Genomic DNA, 17,871 nt, shown 5'->3' with positions numbered 1-17,871 from the left:
CAGTTATCTTTTTCTTGTCTGAGTTGGGCTATGGATCACAGGCCAAGACAGCTTATTGCACCAAATGAACCTGTAAATCACAGTTCTTATAAGATCCGTAATTGTGAATGCTAGATTTCATAAGGTACTTGTTCCTCGGGGCTTCTATTAACTGCAGTATACAGAAGTTATCTTTGATTGCAGGAACTTCTAGATACCAATACCTCATGGTGTCCACAGTTCTGTGTAACTTTTGAAGGTTTGGACCCAGATATCTCACTTATCCTTTTCCTGCATATTCAGGGTTCGCTTTTGTGTTGGCCAAACTGTATAGTCATGCAATTTTTAATTACCAGTCTGTACAAATGTTCCCAAATGAGTTATTGTCATCTTTGGTCAAAAGCTTTCTTTGGATTTCATGCACATATGCTATCATATTGGTGTGACAACGGGGTCTAACAGTCTGTTAACATTAACCTAGGACAGAGGGATGCTTCAGCTGTCCTTCCCATTTCCTTTTGGACCTCAAGGATGGCTAATTGGCTTTTCCCTTTGTTTTCATAAGCTTTGGGATATGTGCCTGCAAACTAATCCAATGCAAAAATGTCAAGTAATCTGGGTACAGTTCCTAAGCTCAAGACCTATCCCCTTTGTGTAGTTACTTGTAATGTCATCCTTTGGTTTCTGTTGTTCTTTCCTACTCTCCGAGACTTTTGTCTCTATCAAAGAAGCAGAGGTGCTTATGCAGAAGATCTAATTGAAAATCACTGAGAGCTATTTTCTTTCTATTAGTCAATTTACTAACATATTAGAAAGTTCATCATTGAGGAAACGAGTCATCACTCATGCAGGTCTAATTAATTTTTTCTTAACACTTCTAAATCTTAATTCGTGTGTTCATCTCTTGTGTGGATGGGTTGTTTTGAAGAAGGGCATACTTGGTCCTGCATGGTGGGGTTTGTGATTTACCTGTTTCCTCTGGCTGTACCAAAGATCTCCAAAAGAAAATTTACTCTCTTTTAGCTGCAAGACTTATGGAAGAACAGACCCCTTTTGATGCATAGGAAAGATTTTTTTTCCCATATTTTTTCATCTTTCTCCTCTGAAAAACCAAGAACTACAGACACAGGACAATTGTTTGATTTGATGAATGACTTTTCTTAAAAGCCGAAATCTAAACACAAGTGACACTTCATTTGTTCACAGCACTTCTTAAAAGCTAGAAAATCAGCCTTTCTCTGGAAAGGGTCCAGCAAAGAGCCATGAATGTTAAGGACCTGGAGCACCTCTCAGTCTCTCCTATGAGGAAAGGCTGAGAGACCTGGGACTGTTCAGCCTGGAGAAGAGAAGGCTCAGCAGGATCTCACCAATGCCTATAAATACCTGAAGGGAGGGTGCAAAGAGGACAGAGCCAGGCTCTTTTCAGTGGTGCCCATGGCAGGACCAGAGGCAATGGGCACACACTGAAACACGGGGGGTTCCCTCTGAACATCAGGAAACACTTTTTCACTGTGAGGGTGACTGAGCACCGGCACAGGTTGCCCAGGAATGCTGTGGAGTCTCCATCCGTGGAGATACTCAAAAGCCATCTGGACACGGTCCTGGGCAACTGGCTCTAGGGGGCTGGGAACCCCTAGGGGGGTTGGACCAGATGACTTCCAGAGGTCCCTTCCAACCTCAACCATCCTGTGATTGTGTGATTATAGACATTCAATCTTTTACAAAAGTGAGTGGTGGTTTAGATAGCCATCAGGGGCTCTGACTTAAAAATCGCTCACGTGTAGCAACCGAGATAAGGGCTACCCACAACATCTCTTCAAAACGTTGATTAGATTTTTCTTTCTAGTCTAAGGTGAGGAGTGATGGTGTGGTTACCTTCTCTTGGAGACGTTCAATAAGAGCAGCTAAATTAGCTTCACGGTTTTCTTTGATCTGTTCCATTTTCAGTATCAGCTTTTCCTCTGCCATTTTGCTGAAGTTATTGTTCTCCTCCAAAGCTTTTTGAAGCACTTCTCGCTCATGTTCTCTCTTCTCTGCCAGATGTTTCAGCACCTGGGCCTCCTGGGACTGGAAACAGAGGGACACACAGCTGAAATGAAATACTCAGGCGGAGCAAACTAATCCCCATCAGGCAACAGTTCACTGAGTTCAGAAACTGCATAAAGTTTGTTGCTTTGTTGTTATATGCACTGCTTGGAAAGGTCACTTCTGTGTATAAACCAGATTATCTTCAGTAACAGGGGCTTATAGGCGCTGGCTAAATGTGGGGTACATGCCTGAGGCAGCAGCAGAGAAGTGGCTGAAGCACTTCTGTTCACAAGAAATGCTGTCATGTGTTACTGCCCTGGGTTGCCTTGGTTACTGCAGCTGTTGCTCAACCTCTGACAGCTGCAGTCTTTTAGCTATGAGCATTTTATTTCTAGAGATAGGGGATTGGGGGTTGAAGGTATGTACAGTGTTAAAAGGGAGGTTGCCGACACAGGAGAGGTGCATTTTTTGCCTAGGTTGGACTACCCTTTTAAAGTGCTTGAATAGTTAGTAACAGGCTTTGAAGTTTACTGTTGTGAAAGACAGACAGAATCAATTCAGACAATGTTTTTTTCCCATGATATTTATGTTTGGCTTCATCTCACTGATGAGGAAAGGAAAAAAGGGTTTTATTCCATAGAAAATAACAAAAATCTATTTTTAGTTAAAAGTTCAAATTTTGCAAGGAAGATGAAAACTGCAGCTAGGAGTAAAATGGATGCATCCTATGCGCAATACTCTGTTATTCTTCTTTGTAAACACATTGCTCAGAAGCATCAGCTTTGTTATTTATCTTAAATCAAATTACTAACATGAAACCACTAATCCTAGGAGAGAAGCCAAAGAACTTGCAGCATTGGGCCCATCCTCCAGGCAAGTCTAGTCGAAAAGACAGTATGTTTCAGAGGGGTTATTTGGAAATGATAAATAACATTGTACGCTTTTGGATAAAATAAATTAGAGGGAGCATGAGAAGCAAACAGAAAACGGGGAATGAAATATGGCTCTGGGAAGCTAAGTGCGTATTTCAGTGCAGATCACAATGCACTGTTGCCATTGTTATCCACAAAAATGAATTAGTTTAAGGCCTAAATTAAGGGCTTTAACCAATAATTACAATTAGCGGTAATGAATCCTATTAAATTCTGTTGCGTGGCTTTAAATGGAGTGAAAAAGACTGCAATTATTTTACATGAGCGAGATCCAGCTAGGAGCAGAAAACAAGTATTTTAACGAAGGTAAGATACACATAAAGCCAAATGCACTGATAAGGCAAATTAAGCAGATTCTAGAAAATGCTGCAAAAGCCAGGCAGAACATCTTGCAGCAAGACACTGGAGTAAAACATATCTGGCTTTGAAAGGTTGTAATGGCTTGCCTGAGATCAGAGGAAAGAGCTACTTTCATCCATCTTGGCCACTTAATGTATCTGCTTTCACCTCTGGCCTGGTTGCAGTAAAGGGCTCATTTCTCAAACTGTGATCCCTGGAGCACTTGCGGATGGAAACGGTCTACTGAAATGGTTGGTACCTTACAAAGGCTCTTCCTGGCTCTTACCTCCATTATAGTGTATGCTGAACATAAAGTAGCAGAGCAAACATTTTTCAGATCTTTGGCTCAGAGAAAATAACTGCTATGCAAGCCGAAAGATGTTGCAAATGGGAACAAAATGACCCCAGAGGTGCAGCCAAAAGCAGAGGGAGTTTCACTGGTGGAGAATGGAAGGAGGATGAGCCAAAGGGAAGAAGACCTGGGCAAAGAAGGAATTTTGTAGACTAACTGAAAAATCATAGAAGCCCCATAAGTTTAACAAAACTACCAATAATTTTAATAATAATATAATAAAAATAAGTTATTTTGAAGTACAATATTTGATTTCAGATACTTAGCATTTAAGATTTATTTAACTGTAGGCTATTTCAAAATGAAAAAAAGTTATTTTGAAAGATTTGATACAACATAAAACTGAAATAACTGAACATCTTCATCTTGCTTTACCATTTTTGGACCAACTTGGGTGGCTCAGTTTGACCAGTGCTTGTGAAGTTGTTCTGCATTTTCTGTTTAATTTAGTATTCAATGCCAACCTTTCATCTACTTTTGGAAAAGTTATTGTCATTAAATTTTGGTTGCTGCTGACATGAATTTTGTGAACCCTTTACTTAAGTGATCTAAAAGTAACTTTGATAATCTAAGTATCTATTCCCCTTCCTATTGGGAGTTTGAATAGAAAAGGGACTATGATACCAATTGTAATTTCCTTCCCCATTAAATGTTTAAGAATTGACTTGTTAATTTGAAACACCATTTCATGGTGTTTACATATGTATATATAATGTGTTATAAAATCAAACCTTTGCAGATTTAGAAAACAGACATTTCCAAGGACATAGCCAGGGCCCGTAGAGATGCTATAATAAAAAGTAAGATTTGGACTGTGCCTATAAGCAGCATTTTTTAAAAGAGCCTTGGCTTTCAACAGGAGGTAGCAAAATGCCTTTGAGACTTTGGGGCACTTGCCCATTTTTCAGGATTTGTTTTCTTCCGTTCAAACCCTTTGCCTTCCGGAACTACTTCTTATTATCATAAACCCAGGAAAACAGTGAAAATTAAGAGTTTCATATCAAAGCACACACAGTTCTGGAGGCTACACTAGAAGACAACACATTACAAAATAATTTGTCCACTAATGCATGATAATGAAGAAAATCCTTATACTCTAATTCAGTATTTACTGGATGCAAATTGTGTTGGCAGCAGTAAGAGTCTGAATGAAAGCTAAACCAGGGCTCAGAAACTGACTGCACACCCCTAATGCAATTTTCCTTTACGATATGCCTTAAATGGCATTCCTTTTCCTCAGTCAAAATGTTCAAGGTACCCAGGACTGGTTCAAAATAAAGGGACCCCCCTCTCCACCACAAAACATCCACGGGGTACAGTCTCATTTAGACTGACATCCCTCTTCTAATGCCATTGTACGCCAGCTGTGAGTCTGCCTGTTTCCCTGGTGTTCAGACCATTTTTTAAATCCCCTTACGACAATTTTGGAAAGCAGTTGGTATGTTTTTGTACTGGATTGTCAAACGATTTTCTGTTTCCAACACGTTTGGCAGAAGAACTTGGCCACCCTGTCTGTTCAAAGTCTACTACACATCCAGAAATGGGTAGATGAATGACCCCAGATACCTAGCGGGGCTGGGATTAATAGACTCCCTTTGTTGTTTGTGTTGGCTTTTAACTGCTGTGTTTGGACTCCCATGGTCTTGATACAGGATTCCAACATAAGTAGGAAGTTTTTATTCCAAGTTTATTTTCAACATTGTATTGTTTGAAGTGCTGGAAAGGGTATTTTCAAATCCTTGATAGTCCATGTTCTAACACACTTGTAATTGGTTTACAATAAGTGCTTCTTGTATAGCTGTTGTGAGAAAATGAGTAAAAAAGGCTGGAAATGGGATGAAAGATAAAGATTAATAAGGAGAGAAAACTATGAAATGGTGGAGAAAGAAAAAAGCAATACTCAAGGGGGAATACCCAGAAGACTCTTCTTAAATATAACAAGGCATAATCAACGCAGCTACAGCTGCAGCATCTAATGCTAGATGTGGAGGAATAAAAATGTTGCAAAACATTCCTGGTACAGATACCTACAAATGTACTGCTGTGCTAAAAAGATGGCTAATGCAGGCAAACTCCTATGATATTCAAGTCATATTTCTAGAAGATCATGTGCACCCTCAGTTTGCAGAGATGACTGCCTCAAAAGGAAATCCACATCTCATACTTAGCTGGCCAGAGATAGATGCAGACAACTAAACACTCACTTCATGAGCAAAATTATTTATGGGAACTGGCTTTGGAGATACATATATTTTTTAATTATTACTCACAGGAAGAAAATTCTACTTATCTGAGTAACAGGTGCTTTATTTTCTCACATTTATCTATTTTTCTTTGACATGTAGATAAAAATATTGAAGTAATTTATGCAGAGATAAAATTACAGGATTACTTTTAAGCAAGAAATGGGCTCAGACAACTGCTTTTAAACCGGAAATTTCAGCTTGTATGCATTCACCTTAGTTACCAGGATCCTTAGTTACTAGGATGTATGAGGCATGCTACTAGTCATGAGAGCTCCACTTTCATAACACATTCATTCACTGGCTGGATTTTTAAAAATTCAATTGTTCAGCAGAAGCTGCATTAACCTTAGAATTCTTCAGTGTTTTGTGTATTTAAGAGATACTATTAATGGAGCAGAATGTGAAGACAGGATTAAAGGCTCCTACTGCAATGTAGGTGAAGCCTAGGCATTAACCAGAAGGAAATGGTGACTTGAAGTAGCGATGTTTTCAGGGGAAGGAATTGAGGTTGAGATTTTCCCACATAAAAGCAGGGGAATGGACTAAAGTTAGACCTCATTCATGGCACTGGCTTCTTCAAATCTCTGCACGGTTACATCCTATTCTTCACTGGGAATACTATTATTTGTACTACATTAGCACCTGTTCTGGCTTTTGTGAGAACTCACTGTCCCAGGGAGTTCGCAAATACACAGGGAGAGGCAGTTCCTCTCCCAAAGCAAGGACAGTCTAAAGAGACACAAAGAAGAGGCAGATGCTCCCGCAAAGAAGTGAAATGGCCATACGGCAGGAGAGTCAGAGACATCTGAGCTGTAACCGTAGGTGAAGTCCTGCTTCTACTGAAACTAGATGGTACAAAATTTTGCTTGAATTTAGATGAGGATCTTTTTTTTTTGTCCAGTCTGCCAAGGGACCGTTGGGCCAGGGCTACTAAGAACGTGACAAGAGTAAAAAAAATAGAGTCCATCCATGATGTGATTCAAGAAAACTCCCTCTTCCTCAACTGGCACAAAATTCCTGCGCTCAGGGTTGTGACCCATGGGGGTGAACAAGGCATGTTGGAGGGATGCAAGAGGTACCGCCTGAGCCCTCTGTCTGATGCTCCCCTACCTGCTGCTGAGGCATTTCGTGATCTGCTGCAGTTTGAGGCCTGGCGTTTTAAGGTTAATGAAGATCAATGTCAAGTTTTTCTTATGATTGTTCACTAACAGCAAAGCCCACGGCAGACTGTGGGGACAAGCTTTGCCAGCACTGGGATGCAATCTGCCTCTGCTCATGACTCCATGTGCTCCAAGACAGACCCTGGTGTCTCACAGCAAACCCTCTCCTAGCTGGTAGCAAACATCTTCCTGCAGGCACATATTCCATAGGCTTACGCTTTTTGGATGAGGAACTGCGAAGTGGCTTGCAGTTTTTGCTATCTTTTGTAAACATTAGGGGTTAAGCACCATGTATGGAAATGCTACAGTGTAAATCAAAGTGCAGCAGAAACACCCAGTTCTGGTGCTGATTCCAACACATATTACTGGGACTTTACATGGAAAAGCACTTCCTGCTGTATTCCACCTCTGCACGAGCACAGCCAAGGGCCAGCAGGAACAGAAAGGGAGATCAGTAGATGGGCAACACGGGAGGCAAATGTCTTGGGCAGTGCCTGTTGTCCCTCCCAGCCTGCTCGCTTACAGATTTGGTGGGAAACAAAGGAGGAGAGCAGGAATGAGTCGGAAGAAGCAAGCAAGCCCCACTTTTGCCAGGGAAGGTGCCGATCCCTTCTCCGCTCCTCCTCTTGCCTGGAGCGGCAGTTTTGTAGGTCCCATGCAATGTCTAGGAGGAAGCATTTGTCCCCCAGCTCCACTGCCTTCCCTGCCTTGGTGAAGCCTTTTCCCCCAACAGCCTGCTGACCCGTGTGGTAAAGCACGGGTGGCTTTTTCAATGCCAAAGGAGAGATTAATCCAGAGTATTAAGAAGTGCCTCTGGGCAGGCTGTGGAGCTGGCTCAAAGGGGCAGCGAGTTGGGTGCTGAAGCCCGACGCAGGGTGCGGCCATGATGCTGGCAGAGATGCCCCGAGCTGACTGCCTGCTGCGGGGAGCACAGCGAGCCTCGCCCAGGCGAGGCTGCACGGGGGGCTTATCTCGCAGCATTTCATAGTAATGGTATTAAAAACTCATGTAGCTGTAAGTCTACATCCAACAGTATGAAAGTTAAAAAATATGACTGTTCCCCTGCATTCTTTGTAGCGCTAAGCTCTAGGGACAAGCCGGATTCAATTTCATCCCAATACAAAGCCATTAAAAGGATTTAATTACATACAATTTCTCTCCCATAATCCAAAGTCTTGTAGAAATGTGCGTTCCTTTAGTGTTTCATTTTTATGCTAGTATGTTGAACATGGGCAATAAAGATATATAATTCAACATATGGCTCTTGAAGTCTGTACATCAAGGGTAATAACAACTGAACATTCAAGGCCAACAGGTAAAAATTGATAAATGTTAAAGATTCTGTAAGAAATAAATTTCTGCTGCATACAATGTCACTGTGATCTAATTTCTTAAGTGAGAAGGATGAAAAGATCTTTCTGATTATCCACCAAGGTGGAAAAATATAGCACACATATGGCAAAAAAATAATGGGATAATAATGACATGCTGTAAAGAGGATTCTATAAATGGAAAGGACAAATTTGTAACTAGCCCAAATGGGTCTCTCTGTGTGGCGCAAAAGGAAAAAATGCCTCAGGTGAAACTCTCAATTTGGTCCGAGAGTATGAGGTCATGACTGTCAAGTGAGGTAGAGAAAAAGGAGGAGAAAAGGAAAGAGCCCTGTAGAACCTTAAAAAGGAATAAACAAGAATGACAAACAGGAAACAGCATAAGCAGGAGACTGCTGAAGACCATGTATTGCTGTAGATGTTCTCATGAGTTTGAAAATTTATTAATGAACATTGTCTAATTAACAGAGCAGAACCTAATTCCTAAACAGTGTGAAATCAATTAGTATTTTTTCTGAAAAGGCGATTCTCATCCATTAGTTATACTTGATTTTAATTAGAACTGTGCTGGAAGGACACGATCTAGAATGGTCATGCCTGACAGCTGTTGTACATAGCCTGAAAAGTATGGTAACAACTGCCATGCTGGTTGTCAGAAAAAGTCTGCTTGGTTTGTCTAGCAGCAGAAAGTGGAAAATGCTTAGGGAAAGTGTAGGTGAAGTTGAGCAAATCTGCCTGGTCCTTTCCTTGAGATAGATAGATAGATAGATAGAGCTTCCTAGCTTTCAGCAGTCACCAAGTTACATATTTTCTGAGCCAGAGGTTGCATTCACATAATCGTTTCCTACAAGGTAGTGCTCTATCAATTTTGCTATTATCTTTTTGAAATAAATAATATTTTAATAATCTCTAAATAGTCTGTGATAACAAATATAGCTCAATTAAACAATACATGAAAAGGTGATTCTCTCTCTGTTTTGAAGTTGCTGTCTGATGATTTCATTGAATGTTTCTTCCCCTTTGGATTCTGTGAAACAGAATATAATTGTTCCTGTTCATCTTCTCATTACCATTCATGACTGTAGACTTCTATCTTATCTTTCATCTGTTGTCTCTTTCCAAACTGAAAAGTGGACTATTTAATTTATCTTCTTATGGAAGATTGTCTATTCCTCTGATTGCTTTTTTATCCTTCTCTGCACTATACTCTTTTTCAGGACAAAAAATGAAGGCAATAGTTGAGATGTGAGAGCACCAGGGATTTTGACAGTGATATAATGAAGTTTTTTTACTCTGTTCTTTGTTCCTTTCTCAGCAATTTCTGCTGCAATGCTAATGTGGAGGATCTTGTCTATTAAAATAACTCAGTTATATGTTCATTCAAAATGAATATAGTACCAAGGGGAAGAAATGGCAGGTGTCTGTATTGCTATCACTGATTGCCAGTTTATTGCATAATGAGTTTTTCTTTAGGAAGAAATGAACAGTAATGGAATCAATGAAATGAAATCTCTGGAACATTCAATTTATATTTCCCACTAAGTATATGCATAATATCAGGCTTCTTAATTGCTGCCATTTCATTCTGTGTCCATGTCTTTACTTGAGTATTTGTATTCAGTACAGAGGCACTTCACAGATTGAGTCCTTGGGGCATATCATCTTTGGGTGGGCAGGTGCTAGTGCAAATGCATATTCCTTTCACATACAGTCATGTCCTTCTACTGAAACAAATACTCTGGCAGAAGTATTTCTTTGAAAGAAGCAATAGTGCTAATGTGTGTGCATTAGAAGCATACAGTCTTGTGTTAGCAAGGCAGCAAAAATGGCAAATGTGGCAACACTTCAGTGTTCATCTACATGAATTGTTCAAATTAGTGAGGTCCAGAACAGTCAGGTTTCACTGCAAATCAAATCTGAGGGCCAGGTTTTAAGCACTTGTCAGTAATCCAGATCTACTGACTTCAATGGACTCACATCTCACCATACACCACTGTAATCACTCCATTGGGTTTCTTGGAAGAGACCCTGTTCTGGTCTGACAGGAGCGAAAGGAGAATGGAGCTGCTTTTGTTGGAGCTGCTCCATGTGCTATCTGTGGCATATCTGTTGTCCCTGGTCTTCTGTATACATTTTTGTCCGTATCTGGAAAGATTCTGTAAATGTCAGTTTTAGTAACAAATCACACTGTTTAAGAGATAAATGAAAGGCTTAGAGACATCTAAGCTTGTTTCATTTTCAGATACCCTCTACCAGGGACTCCATGAGCAGGTGGAAGGTTTCTAACTCCAATTTAACTGGTGCAAGCAGATTTGCCACAAAATAACTTTGATCACCTGCTTGAAGGACACAGAAAGTCCTTCTATGGCTCTTGAGGCTTCTCTGGCTTCTGTGGCTCTCCTTTTGTGCCATAGCAAAAGGAAACATGAATTAAGCAGGACAATATATTACCACATCTTGAGTTTTCTGTGGCCATTGCAGCCAGCCATGACTTTCCTGAAATGGTGCAACACAGCATAAACACTGGGCCCATGCAGAACACTGCTGATTTCCAGACTGGCAATTCAGGCTGGCTATGGTGAGTGTCTCCTTGGCTTTGCCTGTCATCCCCCGACTTACCTGACCTTGAATTTGGCCTTTTATCTTCTGCAAAAAAAAAAGCAATCTGAGCTAGCTCTGACTTAGAGCAAATAAAGACCTCTTCAACACATCAGTCATGATGAAAGCCAAAGAAACAGTTCATGTGGACTTCCTGCTGTATGCACCCTGCATTTGTGCTAACCTTTGCAAAGAAGGTGCAACAACCCTTCCAAACCCTATGTGACAAAACTTCTTGATTATGAAACAGGGTTTTACCATTATGGGTAAGGTCATAAAGAAGGGAAGACTTAGTCTGTAGATAACCCTACAAGGCCAACTTCCAGCACTATTGAGACTGACTGCTAGAAATGCCTCTCTTAGTAGCTGCACTATGCTTAGCGTCTTCATTCAAGCGCGTGGCGAACGATTCAGAATGCTCTTTATTTAGGGCTGACATGCCTTCATACTGCATAAATAAGGCATTTTAGCTGCCTCTGGCAGGCCTTGTGAGTAATTTCCAGGGGCACTGCAAGGAGTCAAGGTCCGGTAGCCCAGACAGTAGCTGTTTGAATTGCACATCCATCTCTTAAACTTAAGACACCAGAAGAATTGCACTGGTTTTCAGCAACTATTACAGATGCTCTGAATGAATCACTCACTCACACTCACACAGTAAGCATGCGTATTTGAACCCACTTGGGCCTCCTGTCCATAGCTATCTGTATTTTGTGACGCATACTTCCCAAGCATCAAAAGCAGTGAGGTTTGTTTGCAAGCTGCTGAAAGAAAATAAACTCATTTGTTTATTCAAACACGTTAATAATTTTTGTCCATGCAGGCCACTGTGGGTTAGTGATGGCAATGGAAACTTGGCTGTTATTCTGTACACTGTCAGGTCTAATTAATAGCATTTTTTTAAGGAAAGATACCTTTCTCCTCTCCTCTGCAGCCTCCAGCTTTTTCTGGATCTCCTCCAGAGAGAGTTCTTTCTTCTTTGGAGAAGCTAAAGTTCGTGGTGCTTCTGAGACCGGAGATGGCGGCTTTAGGATCAGTTCAAAGGCCTGGCCCGAGGCACGTTTGTTGATTTGTTTCACTTCCATGTCTGCACAATAAAGTGAGAAATGGTAAGCCCTTCAATACCTCAGTGGTATTGAGGAGAGAAGCAGCACAGATGTTAGTGTGGGATCAGAAGTACAGACAAAAGATTTAGCATCTTTGCCTTGGGCATTTCAAATGCAATGGCAGATTATGGGCTGAAAACTGTTCTCAGGAGAAGTACATTCCATTTTATCTGTAATAGCTTAATTATACCTTAATCTCATAAAGATAAAAATTTACAGCAGTTTTGGAAGCTTATTGGTGTTCTGTGTCATTTCACACCTCCTGTGAGCAGTGCCCAAGCTGATTAATTTTTTAAGCATGCTTTCATCTTTTCTTGGTTTCCTTGGGAATTATGTCAGCTGTGAAGAACTGTAATTCTCAAATGGGTAGTAGGAAAAGTACAGCTCAGTATGAGAGGGCTAGCTTTAAGAGTTTAGTTAGTTGCTATTAGGAACAATATCCAGCATCACGGGTAATACACAATCAGTAGATAGTAATAGCCCAAAGCAGCAAATAAATTGTTACATCAGCAAAATATCCACTGACTAACACTATGGACTGGGATGGTGAGGTAAGTTATTTCCCAGCTCTAGCACATTATCTGACCTGCAGGATGATTTCCAGTGAAAGCCACTCACCATCATATTTATAGATGTTCATGTTGCGAGGTTCCGGGTAAAAACAGGAGCAGATCAGAGAGAGCATGGACAGCTCCTTCATCTTTTCCTTGTAAGCTGAAATGAGAGATCTTGTTAGCATGCTTCACTTCCCCAGCTCCTCCTTAGTGAATTTCTAGCTGAGGTGGCTGGCTGGGTACCAGCAAATCAGGTCTATCACCCATCTGGCAGATTTCTCTAGAATATTTACTTTCAACTATTTCTTCTGAACATTGAGCCTTTATCAAATCACACATGAGATGCTCAGTACTGCAGGGACTGCTTCTGATCTCCTACATGACCTCAGACTTGGGTGTAATGCAGACCGTTCTCTGTGGTTTATAGAAAATGAATATGGCTACTAGGAAATGTATTTAGCATTGGAAGAGTGCCATGACTACACTCTCTCCTGGCAGGTGGAGAGACATGAAGCTCTTACAAATTCTCTGACATATCCAAATGCAATTGAGAACAGCTCTGAAATGCTGCCCATGTGTTGCCATAGGCAGATGCTAAAGACATTATCTGTTACAAATGAAAATGTCATCCAGATAATTAAAAATAAAACCAGAAATGAGGATACATTTATCAAATCCTTTGCATAATGTCCTTAATATGCGTAATGACTTGAAAGAAAGCTTTTCCTTCTTCATTTACTGGCCAAAACATGTCGCTTCCATACTCGGGTCTAGTTTATATCACTTGATGCAACAAATACCCTTGTAATTTACCTTTACGGTGTTACCTTTATTGACTTTGTAATGCCTATAGGCCCCAGTCATGGACTGAGGAGGAGTTGGTCTAGAAATGGTGATACCAATACCTAACCATTATACAATGTTCTGCATTCACCCCTTCTAATTGCTAAGTAAGTAGGAAAATTGTCTTGTACCTGGTCACTTGGCAAGTCAATGACAGAGCCCAGACTAAAGCCAGCTCTCCTGGGTCCTGGAGCAATACCCTAGCCACTGCCCACACTGCATAAAGTATATATGTTGGCAGGGGGGAAGGGCATTGCTTCAGAATTCATCCTGGCACACAAAAATCCCTGCTATTATCAAAATCATATCTACAGAGGCAAACACACACTTGCTGCCAGCATGTGAAAACATGGCTTAAAATATAACTGCAGCTGAAAGTGTTGTACTTAACAGATTAGACCAAATTAATCCTTGATGTTACTAAAGGAAAATTGGACAGCCCTTTGATTGTCAAATTGTGGATACATATGAAATTGTCATTCAGCCTTTCTCATGGATGCTCTTGTGCTTTTTGAATTTGTTTTTCCTACTCAGAAAGGCCTCTGAAGTTGATGAGGGCTTGAGAGCCTTTGGGTGCTGCTTGGTGGTATTTGAATGATCCATCAGTTTAGGAATGAATTTCTAGCTGTCAGTGGATGACTGATTAATCTAATTAAGCTTTGCATGGGGACCTCTAATCATGGACACTAAATAAGCCACCTAAAGGACATACAGCTTTTTGGAAACGATTGGTGAAAGCCAGCATCTCAGGTCAAGAGCGTACTGAAGATTTTTGCTTTCTGTGAACTGAGGCTGTCAAGGAAGCTTGGACTTGACAATTTTTTTGGTTTGAAACATAAGTACCAACTTGCAAGGAGTAACTCAAAAATCTTCTGAAGAGACAAGTCATACCCAACTGATGTCTGTTAATAGTCAAACAAAATGATATGTTCATTTAGGCCTCCATCCAACAAAGCATTTAACCGCCTGCATAATTCTAAGCACACAGGTGTGGTTGTCCGGACTGTCCTTTGAGGAGGGCTTGCCCAGCCAGCTGCCTACACCACCAAAATTGCATGCTTTTCAGCAGGGAGGTTGTGGAGTGGGAGCACATGAGACGCCGCATGCTGCCCGGGAGGCTGGTAGACATACAGAAAACGGATGCTGGGTTGCATGTTGAGGACATGGCCATCGATGACACAAGCCGAAAGCTACATGTTCTTGCACAAGGTCTGCTGAATCACTGTTACAATGTATAACTTGAAATATCTTTATAGAAAGAGGCACGCAAAGCAGCATCCCAGGAATCCTGCCTTTTGGGGCCTTTGTTATAATTTTTTATCTTTGCTTGACATTGAATATGTCTTGTTTTCTAACAACATTTAAAACAATTGGAAAAAGGTGTTTGTTCTCCCAGCTTGTCATCTGCAAAACATGGCTGGAGAAAGATAAGGACGTGCTCAGCTCTCTTTCCTTTCGGAACAATAGCTGCACTGAAAGCACGCTGGCGAAATCATTGTCCTATTTCATTCCGGCCACTGACAGAATTAGGATGACTTTCCATGCTTTACAAGCATTACATTTTCTTTTTTCATGGTATTGATTTAGTCTCCGTTTGCCCTAGAAAGTCCTTCAACCATAATCAGAACTTGGCTTGAATACTCACAGAAAGTTCTGGAGGCTGCTGGGAACCAAACAACCTGCCGTGTTGACAAGTACTGTTTTTCCCGTTGGGAGACTTAAGGGCTGAGGGTCTCAAAGGAACTCAGAGGAAGAGCCACACAGCTCCTCAGGTGTTCAGCATCAGCATTGTGAGAGCTTGTCCCCCTTGACCAGGGAAAGAGCAGCTTATTTGGCAGCATGGAGTGGCAGGAGCCCTGCTTTGCTCAGCTGTCCTTTCCTTAAACTGCCATACATTAAAAAAAAAAAAGCTGTAATGTTAGCCCAGTTAGTGGTCTGATAAGAGTGGCAGGCCTATGTCACACAGGTTGAACAGGGAGATAACTGTGCTCTCCCAAATTCTGAGGAGTTAGTGTTCTAGCTATGGAATTCTGTTCTCCCAAAAAGAAATGTTTTTCTATTAAAAAAGCAGCACACTTAGGCCAGAAAGCCAATAGCACAGCATTTATGCAATCTGCACAGGACCTCTTGTGTTAACTGAAATAGGCACAAAAATTATCTGTCTTATAGTGGAGCTTTTAAAAACCCTTGAAGACAAGCAGTGATTGCAACAAAGTTTATTTTCCAAATGTGTTTCAATTGGCTTGCTAATTACATAGCTCCTTGTGCAGTCATGTAGGGTACATATCATTCCATTAACTGCGCAAGTTAAATGAAGGAAAGTAAATGATGGTAATCGTAATACTACAAAAGCTTTGAGAGGGAAATTGCTAGGAAAGAACAATGTTGACAAAAGATGGCAACAGAATCTTCTTAGTTATATGCAGCAAGATTTAAATGTTTATATGCATTAAAAGCTTCAAAGCTGGGCAAGAGCAGAACACTGATTTTTGCTAAAACCAGAAGGGATTTCAGTACTAGCAATTCTTGCAGTTTTGCTGTGAATAGCCTAGTATTTACAGGTCTTCTTAAATTCTGAAGCTGTGTGATTATTTCAGAACTTCATCTACTTTTTTAAAAATAAATTCCTCATATTCAGAGTTGCAGAGAACGCCTTAGAAATACTATCTAATGCCTCTAAAAGCTTTGACAGCTTCAGAGAAGAAATTCAAGATAGCTTTGAAACTCAAGAACGAAAGATTTTTTTCTGAATGAGTCCCAAATGCACCTTAATATAATTGTTTTAAGCCAATCTCACTATTTTTCTCAAACTTCAGGCATTAGTTTTAACAGCTATGTTTAGAAACTGTGAAACCACTCCCTGTGTTGGGTGAACATTTCCATACTCTTTCTTTGTGGGCTCTTTTACTTGCTGGTCCAGGTAAGATCTCCTGGAGGCTTTCAAGGGCACCAGTGCTATGTCTGCATGAGCAAGCAGGGAAACACAAGACTGGATCTCTGGGGAGAAGCAATTCTAAGGACTCCATGCCGATGCTGTATATATCTCGGGGGTCTTTTCTTTAGACTAGTTCGGTCCCATGGTCTAAACAACCATTTGTGCCTGGAGCACAATAGATATACTGCTATTGCACATCTTCCAGTTTCATTACCTATCAAGTAAACCAGTTTGTGCACTCTGAGATCGCTCTGCAGTGTGATCAAAGCATGGTCAGCTGGGGTGTTTTGATGATTCTCTTTGTAAGTGCTCACCTGATCTCAAATAATATGCCTATTCAAATACATCCCATAATCCCCCACTAATGACAGAAAATTAGTCCATCACCAGTCCTGCAGTTCAGTTGCCCATTGAGTGAAGCTAATAAGGAAGAATGCTATGGCTGCCATTAGAAGTCAGCAGCCAGTTATTTGTTGCTGGGAGAAACAGGAAGATTAGGGAAAACACCAGTAAAACCACCCTGTCTGTTCTCATCGGTTATCCAATAGCTATAAGGAATTTTTTACAGTTTACACTGTAAAATGAAAATCTGTCCTGACTGATGGGCCATGGGCAATTTGGGTCACATTTTGTTCCTTGGCAAAGCACAGCTAGGACAGATTGCTGTGTCACAGCAGAGACCATTATTCATAAGCAAGACTATTTTTAACACATGAAAGCAGAGAGATAAGTGTAAATGTTACTTATAATTAACATCTGATGAAGGCAAATCTGTTGATTCCTTTTGCCTTACTGAATCCAGTCCACATATAATAAAGTGTTGCTGATTTTTGACACTTCAAGTCCCACTAGCCAACTAGTTTTGGAAGTTCTGCACACCTCGAAGGAAACAGAAACTGGCACGTTGCCCATGGTCAAAATGTGCAACCCGTAACACAGCTCAGCCCCGTGTTCCCTTGCCAGGCACCTGTGAGACAGTCAGCTTTCTGAGACTGAACTGAAATCCTGCTTTGTTTTCTGCTTTGGAAGAGACTGCAAGAGTAAGATTAGGTGAAACACGAAAGTCAAGGTAGAGAAGACCTACCACAGCCATCCTTTACATCGATTTCTCATGGATGTTATTGATAAAGCAGTTTGTTACAAATTTCACTTTGTTAATGCTCGCTCTGAGGTGCTAGAGTTTTTGGTTTGTCGAGACAATGCTTTAAGTCACAAAAAGCCATGTCATTATTTGAACACCAACACTCTGTTGGCCAGTAATTTTTTTTTTTATAGTAGTGTGCTGCATCCTTTTCTGTCAAATGAAAAGGTGTTATACGATCATAACTGTAATTGTTTCCCCATAGCTGGTGGGGTATTTGAAGTAAGCTGCATGATGAGTGCTGGTAAAGTGGTGAACTAGTACTGGGACTAGTACATGGGATGGGGATGGGTAGAAGTAAAACTCAAGATGGGGCATGACTGAGAGGGA

General features: G+C 40.9%; 1 protein-coding gene across 1 annotated transcript in view; it reads right to left on the bottom strand.

Moving 5' to 3' along the window:
• Positions 1 to 17,871, bottom strand: part of STMN2 (stathmin 2) — a 40,593-nt gene that overhangs the window by 2,388 nt on the left and 20,334 nt on the right. The window contains exons 2-4 of the mRNA XM_052788454.1: positions 12,687 to 12,782; positions 11,877 to 12,049; positions 1,855 to 2,046 (exon numbers count right to left, since the gene is read on the bottom strand). Coding sequence (XP_052644414.1) covers positions 1,855 to 2,046; positions 11,877 to 12,049; positions 12,687 to 12,782 — 461 coding nt within the window. The remainder of the gene's footprint in view (positions 1 to 1,854; positions 2,047 to 11,876; positions 12,050 to 12,686; positions 12,783 to 17,871) is intronic.

Source organism: Harpia harpyja, chromosome 5, assembly GCF_026419915.1.
Source record: "Harpia harpyja isolate bHarHar1 chromosome 5, bHarHar1 primary haplotype, whole genome shotgun sequence".
Classification (NCBI taxonomy): domain Eukaryota; kingdom Metazoa; phylum Chordata; class Aves; order Accipitriformes; family Accipitridae; genus Harpia; species Harpia harpyja.
The sequence above is the reverse complement of the archived record's forward strand: the minus strand, read 5'-3'. Positions and strand labels throughout refer to the sequence as shown.